At 57.5% G+C, this 9491-nt stretch overlaps 1 protein-coding gene across 1 annotated transcript in view; it reads left to right on the top strand.

Moving 5' to 3' along the window:
- Positions 1-5381: 5381 nt before the first annotated feature.
- The window catches only part of ARHGAP23 (Rho GTPase activating protein 23), a 58658-nt gene continuing 54548 nt past the window's right edge, over positions 5382-9491 (top strand). Inside the window, exon 1 of the mRNA XM_081805096.1 lies at positions 5382-5521. Within this exon, the coding sequence (XP_081661222.1) occupies positions 5459-5521 (63 nt within the window). The 5' untranslated portion in view covers positions 5382-5458. The remainder of the gene's footprint in view (positions 5522-9491) is intronic.

Raw genomic sequence — 9491 nt, 5'->3', positions numbered from 1 at the left:
CCCCCGCTCCTAGAAGGGCAAAATGGAGACAGGGAGGAGAGTGGACCAGGGCCCTCTTGTGTGCAGGGCTTTGGTACAGCTGGGCAGGCTCTGGGGGCCTGTGGCAAAAGCAGGACTGCAGGCCAGTTGCTGCAAGAATTTAAACACCCTCACATAGAACCTCAGAATTTAGCATCCTGGAGCTGGGAAAACACTACCTGGCCTAGCTCCTCCCAGAGGGATCCTGCTTCATGGAGCAGTGGCTTGGCATCCGACTTCGCCAAGTTACTTAACTTTTCGGAGCTTGTTTCCTCATTTATATAGTGTGGCTAATAATACCTGCCTTACAGGGTTGTCATGGGAGTAAATGAAATCATGTTTGTAAAGAGCTTGGCACACAGTAGGTACTCAGTACATTTGAACACATCTTGGTGATGTGTTAGGTGATGTCATGGTGCTTAGAAGTCGTCTGTTAGCCTTGTACACACAGTCCAGGCCACGGGGTCCCCCATGACCCAGTATCACACGGTTGGGAGCCTGCAAGGGTGGAGACCCCAGCCCAGGGCCTCTTCTTCTCCCCGCATCATGACAAACATGGTTCTGCTGAGGGGCTGTGGGTGGAGAATGGCAGGGCTGGGCATCTTTCACCCATCCCCTGCCCTGACACCAGGGTTTTACTGGGTGTGGCTTGTTTGCCCAGCTGCCAGCCGGAGAAGCTGCAGCCTCTTGCTCCCACCCCCAAGCCAGCTGGGCTGGGTTCCCAGCTGTTTGGCAGGTTACCAATGCCCCTTGGCCCCAACCAGGCTAGGGGGTATGTAGCCTCCCTCTCTGAGGGGTGTTCGGGTGGGATTCCTGAGGGACCTGGCGGCAGGGAGGAGGGTGAGGACTGGTGTCTTCTTGAGTGGCCCCTTGCCCCACCCTATGCCATTAAAGATGCTCAGCAAGATCCACTCTGTGGGATGCCTGGGGCTTCTGCCAGAACCTGGGCCCCACGCCCTCCCCAGCTCTCAGCTTCAGGCCTCCTTCCTCTGCCACTTGCCCGCTGAGAGCCTTCAAGGTCTAGGCCATACAGGGCCTTCCAGGGCCCCTGACTTCTGCCTTCATTTTGGGAGGCCCTCTTGTTTTCCTCAGTGCGCTGCTTCCACCACATTGCAGTCATCCCTTGCTGTTGCTTGCTTTCCCTAGAATTTGAGCCCAAAGACGGCAGGAACATCAACGGTCCCCACGACCGCACACGGCAGTTTGCATGTAGTCAGAGCTTAATAAATATCTTTTGACTTGAATGAACTGGGCCCACACCTGCTTTAGAGGTGAGCATTTAGGTGGGGGTGGGTTGCCTCCAGGGGACAAGCAGAGGACAAGCTGGGGGACTGAAAGCCAGAGGCACAGGAACAAGCCTCTCCTCAGCGATCCCCTCTAGTCCTGCCCTCCCACCCTTCTCCACCAGGGGGTGCTCTTTCCCCTTCGGTGGAAGGGCCGAAGCTGTTGTCCAGGGTTAGGCTTGCGGCCTCGGTTCCTATAACCCACCTTCCACCCACTGTTTCTCCTTTTCAGCTCCCGGGGTGCTTTGAATCCATTATCAAGTGTGAGCCCCCAGTGGGAGGCAGGCAGAGAAGGCCTTATTGTTCTCATCTTACAGAGGGTGAAATAGGCTCAGAGGATGTCCTTTTCCTCAAAAACATACAGCGACCAGGTGGGCAGGATGGGAACCTGAATCCAGGCCTTTGGACTCTGGGGTCAGTGCTCCTTGATGACACCATGTAACTCCTAGCTGGCTCCTGGGCCAGGCCTCATCTTGGCCATGGGGGGCGGCTCTGGTCTGAGGACCCCTCCCTGACCTGCCCCCACGCTCCTCTTCCCGCCCTAGCTGGAGCTGGGGAACACAGGTCCTTCCTCTGGAGCCCCAGGCTCTGCTGCTTCTTCCTTCGCTCCACTCATCATCCCTTCCGTCTCTCTCCTGCCCAAGACTCGCCCACGGCTCACCTGTGCTGCTCACTTTCTTAACAGGCCTGACTCCACTTCCTCATCCCCGATGCTCTTCCTCACTGTATAATTTGGCCTCTGGTTCCACCGGTCCTCTGAAAGTGTCCTCTTTGCCCAACACAGTTCCTCGGGCTACCTGCTTCTTCTCAGTCCTCCCTGTCTTCCTCACCGGCCCCTAAAGGTGATGCTCCTCAGGTCCTGTCTGGTATCCAATCTCCCCTCTGTATTGTCCTTGGAGAACCTGAACCACACCCCTGGTCTACTGATGACTTCCAAAGCCCTGTCTCCAGTTCAGGCCTCTCTTCCAAGAGATGGACCCAGAGTTTAAGCTGCTCGTCACTACTCCGCTTGGCAGTACGACCTATGGGTTAAGTGTGTGGACTCCAGAGCCCAAATGCCTGGATTCAAAGTCTGGGTGGACTTGGGTAAGATACTCAAGCTCTCTGGGCCTCAGTTTCCTTATCCATAAAATGAGGATTATAATATCTATTTCAAAGTTGAATTGGAATAATGTAAGGCTGAATTGGAATAATACATACAAAGGACTCACAGTGCCTGGCATGCCCCGTCTCCCTGAGAACACTCCAGATTTTTCCGTCTCCTTCCCGCAACAGCCAGTTGGTCTGGGGGGCCTCTGATGTTTCTTGCCCCTGCCTTAGTGCAGTGTCTCCCCCCCACCACCACCATCCGCATCTCTTTGCTGCTCTCCTTCTTTCCTGCAATGTGGCACATCTCCGCCTAATCCCTGCCCCTGGCCAGGCTAGAATCTAAGTGCCTCAGGCCCAGTCACTCCATCGGCATATCCCCACCCGCGTTTCCTTCCTCATCCCTCCACGCTTCCTGCCTACATTGTACCCTCCTTACCCTCCGCTTGGCTCCAGCCATATCACTAAAGTCTGCTTTCTCCTGCCTTTGCCTATTGATAGTCCTTTTCCCTGGAATGCTTTTAACCCCCATTCCCCGCCCCCCCCACCTCACCCATGAAGCCCCTAAAAGCTCAAGGCCACCTCATTCTGGAAGCTTTCCTCTGCTTCTCTGGCCTTCCATTGTTCCTTTTCGGAGATCTCACTATAGAGTCAGGATTGGTAAGACTAGGACTCCTCAAGGGAAGGAGCTAGGTCTTATCCCCATTTCCCCAGGGGCAACCTCCAGTCCCCCACCCCTTCATATATTAGGATTCCCAAAAAGCATTTGTGAACCGAGGAAGGTGACTGGGCTGGGGGAGGAGCTTAGAAAGAGGGGGAATATAAGGAGGGTCCTTAGTGAAGGACCCCCTCCACCCATGTTGGGCTCTGCTTCCAGGACCCCCAGAGAAAGAGTGTGCCAGGAATAGAAGTGGATTTGGGGTTGGGTGGTAGGACCAGGGAGTGAGACCCAGGGAGCCTGAGGGAAAGGATGGGAGGAAGAGGGGCTGGAGAAGGTTGATGGGGGAGGGCCAGGACAGGATGGGGGTGCAGGTCAAGGTGCAGGAAGAGGTGGGAAGGGCAGCAGGGTGGGGGAAGAGCGCACTTTCTGGGAAGTGGGAGAGGGTGGGGGAGGTGAGCGCAGTGCATTGTGGAGGGAGGAATTCATCTGCTGGCCGGAGTGAGCTCATTTCCTCTCACTGCCTCCCGCAGTGTCTGAGGGCATCAGGCTCTGGAAAAAGTGAGCCAGGGGCACCCCAGCGGTCACCACCCTCCTCCCCTCCCCTACAGCCGCAGTTCAGTTTGGATCCCAGGTGTCACTGCTTCCCCCTTACAGAGACAGCCCGTTTGTCCTGAGAGGAGAGATCCCTGAGCCAGGGTGGCAGCAAGCCTTGGACCACTGGAGCTATAGGACAGAGGGAGGTAGAAACAGGAACCTTGTTGAAAACCATGCAAGGCAATACAGGCAGTATGATGGGTCACAGTTAGACGGCAGGAAGGACTTCTCAGAAGAGGGGGACAAGTCCAGCTGCACTCGCGACCTTGATGAAGAGAGGTGGGGAAGGATGAGGAGTCATGACGTGCCCTTCCATCATTGTGAGAGCCTCCCTCTCCATGGACTGCCAGGGAATTTCAAAGAAATTAAATAAAACGTAAGATTTAAAACCAAGTCAGTATGTCCTTCCTCAGGCTCACAGGAGTAGGGATGGCCTAGTTGGTGTCTGGGCCACTCTTACCTGCTCTGGGACCTGAGTCCCTGGTCCTGGGTGGGGGACTTGGGGCTGGTGATGGTGGTGAAGTAGGCAGGTTTTATGAGGTCTCCTTGGCCAGAGGAGGTGGGTGATTCCAGTGGGCAGAGTCAGCCTTCCACTTTCATTGCCTGTCTTATCCCAATCCTATTCCTATCTATCTGTGGCCTCTCCCACCTTTTCTTCATAATCTGGGTGGAGGAATACAGGAGCCCGTTAAAACTGCAAGAAGGCACGGAAAAGAGGTAAGCATAGGCCGTAGGAAATACAGGAAGTAACAAGGATGTCAGTTAGACAGTAGAAAGAACTTTCTGTCAGAAACGAAGGACTGTGGGACTATCTCTTCCCGGATCATTAGGAGATGGCCTGGAGGGGTCCTGCTTGGGGGCAGGGAAATGAAGAACTGGCTCAGGACCCCAGTGGCTCTTTGGGCCCACCCTGGCATGAAGCCCCAAAGGAAGGCTGTGGGGAGCTTGTGAGTGGGAGGCCTGGGGCCATCTCTGCCCTCTCTGCTGTCCCCTGCAGAGCAGATCTATGAGCTGGTCCAGAGGCCTGAGCCCCGGGCTGGCTGGCTGGGGGTCTGAAGGGCTGGGGCACCTGCCAGCCTCTCTCTTCCAGCGTCCACTCCTCTGCCTCCTTGGGGTCCTGGACTGAGACTCGGCCTAGGAGGGAGACCCTAGATAGAGGGGCTGGAGCCCCTGAAAGCTCCCTCCTGCCCCCACTCCCACGGGCATCACCATCTCTGTCCTTGTCTCCATAAATCTCTGGACAGAAGGCTCCCTAAGCCTTTTTCTGTCTTTCCCTCTCTTCAATCCTGGGTCTCTTTATCTTTGTCTCTGACTGTCTTCTCCTGCTCTCTACGCTGTATCTTGTCCCTGTCATGCTTTCTGTGTCTCTCAGTCTTTGTTTCTGACTACCTCTGTCTGGCTATGTTTCCTCTTGCTTCCCTCTCTCTTCCTTCCCCCTTTCCTCTCCCTGTGCTAGCTCTGGGTTGGGTGCCCTTGGCCTCTTTCCTCGGCCAGCCAGGATCACCACCTATTTGGGCCGGTTCCCGGGAGGCCAGCCCAAATTGTCTCCCTGAGACCACCTCTGTTCCCCAGGCTTCACTGCCCCGTAGCTCCGCTGCCGGCGCTAACCCCTGCCTGAACCCCCTTTGCCAGTCAGCTGCCCTGGGGAGAGGCGGCGGGCGCGCCCCGTCGGGAGCGCAGGGGGAGGAGCGAAGGGGCTGGCCCCCCGAGGGGGGGGCACTCCGCGCTCGGCCCCGCCCCCTCCGGCCCCGCCCCTCCCGGGTCCCTGCCCGCGCCCCCAGCAGTGCCCTGGCCGCAGAGCCGCCGCTGCCGCCCGATGAATGGAGTCGCCTTCTGCCTGGTCGGGATCCCGCCCCGCCCGGAGCCCCGGCCCCCTCAGGTGAGGGCGCTGGGCCAGGGGAGGGGGGCGGATCCAGGTGCTGCCGGGTAGCTGGCCGCAGGGCCGGGGTCGCGGTGCCCCCGCTCGGCGGGCACGGCCTGGGGCGCACGGCGCGGACACCGCGGGCACGGCTGCAGGGAACTTGGGCTGGTGGCGGGCCGGGGAGGGGGCCGGAGCGAGAGGTGCCCTGGGCAGGGGGGCGGGATGGAGGAAGGCAGGCAGGGGGCCGGGACGCGTACGGGGCTGCCTGGGCAGAGGGCACGGACCAGGGCGGCGGTGTCAGGCCCCCCGCGGCCGGGCAGCGGGGGCCGGAGGCCCGCGCCTTTTGTCCGGGTTTTTCAGGCGGGGCGCCTGCCGCCGTTTCCTCTGCCCGAGTTTTCGTTTTCCGTTGGCGAGGCCCCGGCACAGCTGGAGGGAGAGGGAGTGGGGGAGGGGGTTCCCGGAGCGGGATGTCCTTGGCCACTGAGGCCGGACACCCCCCTCCCCGCGCCACACTCGCCCCCTGCCGGGCCGGACCGCACGACGAGCTTCAGGGAGCGGGTCTACCGCTCCACTGGCTGGCTCCTGGGGAAAAGAAACAGGCCCGGGAACCTCGGGTCCCGAAGGCTCCGCTGCGCTCCCCTCCGCCCCCTCGGGCTGGCTGTGGGTGGGTCTGGGCGCAGGGTGCCAGGGGCATTACTCAGCGCTGGGCTGCTTTGCTTGGGTTCTTTCATCTGCCAGCTGCTGAAGCTGGGGAGGGGCCAGTAAGGGCCTCCGGGCCCCTTTGGAGCCAACCCCCTACCTCCGAGCCCGGTTGCCCAGTGCTGGAGTACCCCAACACTGCACCACCCTCCTTCCCAAGTGGAAGCGTTGGGCGCTCTGGGGACAGTCGTTTCCCCGGTTGGAAAAGAAGTTCCCTTGGGGTCCAGGTTGTGGTCAAGGTCTGGGCCGAGGCCTCTTCCTCTTCTGACAAGGCTGGAGGACTTAGTGATGCTCTTCCTCAGCTGCCTCCCCTGCCCGCCCCCCATCCCATGATGGAGCTGGGGTCTGGTGCTTTGCAAACTCTTTCTGAGACTGGTGTGTTTCTCAGACGCTGGATGTATGCTCAGTTCTTTCTGAACCTGCATCTCTCTTCCCGGACTCTCCCTGCACGTTTCAGCCAAAGTGTTTCCTAATTACAAACTTGAAATTCAGGATGGACAGGGGGTGGGGGTGGAGGTCATTAAGCCTGAGCCCCATGGATTCACCCCCCCACCCCCAACAACACATACTTCATCTCCCCCCTACCATGTCCACCCCCACTCCAGGCCCATCTGGGGGTGGATGGGGTTTGATTCCATGTGGTTCTGCCTCTATGCCAGGGCAACAGCCTTACTCCCCAGAGTGGCTGCTCTCACTGAGATGTGCTCATTGGCATGCGATTTGAATCTCCATTACATAACCAGTCATTTTGCCTCCAAACAACTCAAAGGCCCCCAGCCCCAGCCTCGGCCACTCGCTCGCAAGGTGGTTGGGTCTACCCTTAGGTGGCTGGGAACTCCTTTTCCAGAAGCTGAGGCCTGACCTTCCCCTTGGGAATGATAAGAGCAATAAATCCCTTTTACCTTCGATGCTGGATTCCAGGACCTCAAAAGCCCTGTGAGCGGGCAGGGTGGGTATTCAGATCTGAGATCACACAGTGAGAGCGCTGGGGCTAGAACCTGGGTACCCTGATGAGATCCTGGCATAAAGTGAAACTTTGGGAGGGGCGTGCTGTTAGGAAGGTGGCTTTGGTACACCATGGGCAATGGGGCAGGCTTACAAGGATCCCAGCCCAAGCAGAGAGGGACTGGACGCAGGGAGTAGGCCTCGTGCTGGGCTGCCTGGATGGGGACCTCTCTGCCCCCTCATCAGGCTTGCCCTGAGCCCATGGGGAAGAGAGGCAGGAGGCCCCTCTGGTCCCCCAGGGGTGCAGCAGTTTTGCCAGGGATGGGAGTGGGGATGAGGGATGGTGCTGGTTGTAGAATAGGGCAGGGCTGGAGTGGGCAGGGGCATGCGTCACTTCATCCTTCATTGCAGAAGGACTACCTGGTATGTAAGGTTAAAAGAGACGATAAAGAAGGAGAATGAACTAAGTTATAGTGTGAGGGACTGCAGTTAGCTCTGCAGGGGGACTTGTAGGGAGAGGCTTACGGAGCTGCAGCATCCCAGTCTGGCCTGGAACATCCCACAAGGAAGGTTCCTCCAGGACAGTGGGTTAGGTAGATCCCTTGACACTGGATTCCAAGTGTAGGAATCTGGAGAGATTCAGAGGAGATACAAATATATGCAAATAAGTGCATACATTAGTGCCTGAAAAAAAAATGTGTTTTTAAGGACGCGGGAATTGCTTTAATAAAACACCTGATAGTTAAGACGTAGGTAGCAATGACTCCGGGCCAGGGTTTATAAAAATTACTTCATTTAATCCTCACACCACCACTGTGATGTGGGTACCGTTATTGTCCCCATTTTACAGTTGAAGACACTGAGGCCTAGAGAGCTAATAGCTTGGCCAGAGTCACATCACTAACGAGTGGCAGAGCTGGGGAAGGAACGTGGCGATCTAGCTGCAGAATCCATGCTCTCACCCTGCCATCCTGTTTCTTGGGCCTTCCCTGGTCCCACATCACTCCCACCCTGGATCTGTGTCCATCTAGGCCACAGCTCAAGAACAAGGTTAACCTCTCGCTGGATGGGAGCTTGGTTGCTTGTCGTCAGGCTGGGACAGGGCAGAGGACTGGAGGCCTCAGGGTGGCAAAGCCTTAGGTGCCCATCCAACGTTGGTGGGTGTGGAATCAGCTCATTGACTCCCCCAACACCCGCACCCCACCGCAGGCTAGCCCACAGCCCTTGGACTGGGGCTCAGTTCATTGGTGTTTTCTTTCCAAAGGGGCATCAGCCCTGCTCTGTTGGCTGCAGGGGTTCAAAGGTGAGATATTGGCTTGGTCAGGGATTTGGACAAAGCCCAGTTTTAATTATCCTGCTCTCTCTCCCTCCCCAGAGACAGCCATGAATAGGGCCTGTGGGAGCTGGCTCTGCCTTTCCCCAGCACCCCCCACCCCCTTCAAACAACCCGCCTTTAGATCCAGGCCCCCCCATTTCATGCGAAATTGTGCCAGCTCTTTAGCAGGACAGTGCCAGTCAGTACCAGGCGGGTATCTCTTCCCCCCTGCCTCAGTGGGACAGCAGGCTGAGATGGCCTAGGGACCGCACTGGGGTGAGTTTAAAGGTCTGTGGGAGTGGGGTTATTTGTTACCTGTCAGAGTGGGTCAGGACCAGAGGGGTTATCTTGTCCAACTCCTTCATGCTAAAATGGGGAAACTGAGGCTAGACAGTGCCCAAGGTCAGGTGGCCTGTGAGTGGTGGACATGAACCCAGGTGTCCTGATTTCCAGGCTCCCAGGCCTTGTTTTTCTCCATGCAGTTCTGTCATGGTGCCCCCCACCCCTGCCGCCCCCCACCCTCAGTGCAGGGTTCTGGGATTGGGCCTTGGGACAGAGGGGAGGAGCAGGGATGAGTGGACAATGTGCCCCGTTCATCTCTGTGTCCCCAGTGACCAACACAGCGCCTGGCACAGGGCGGCTCTCTATAAATGTTTGTGAAGTGGTGGCCAGGGGGAGCAGCCCTGCCCCTGGCCTCCCAGGGTGCCCCATGCCCAGCTCTCCCCCTGGCATTGTGACAGCTGGTCTACACATCAGTTGCCTCCATCGTCCTGGAGTTATTTGAGGACAAGGAAAGTAATAATAGGAACTACTTCCATAGTGGTTACCACTAGGTAGGAAAGTACCTTATCATTATCCCATTTCACTGATGAAGAAACTGACCCAAAGAGATTCTGTGGCTTCCTAAGGTCACACAGCTAGTAGTAAGTGGCAGAGCTGAGGAGTTGACTGTGCTCTTAACCTCATTCCAAGCAGCCCTAAAGGTGTGATGTTTGTCTTGGTGTCCACAGGGCCAGGCCCACAGCCAGT

This window comes from Leptonychotes weddellii, chromosome 15 (genome assembly GCF_054177405.1).
Source record: "Leptonychotes weddellii isolate Sample4059 chromosome 15, ASM5417740v2, whole genome shotgun sequence".
Classification (NCBI taxonomy): Eukaryota; Metazoa; Chordata; class Mammalia; order Carnivora; family Phocidae; genus Leptonychotes; species Leptonychotes weddellii.
The sequence above is the reverse complement of the archived record's forward strand: the minus strand, read 5'-3'. Positions and strand labels throughout refer to the sequence as shown.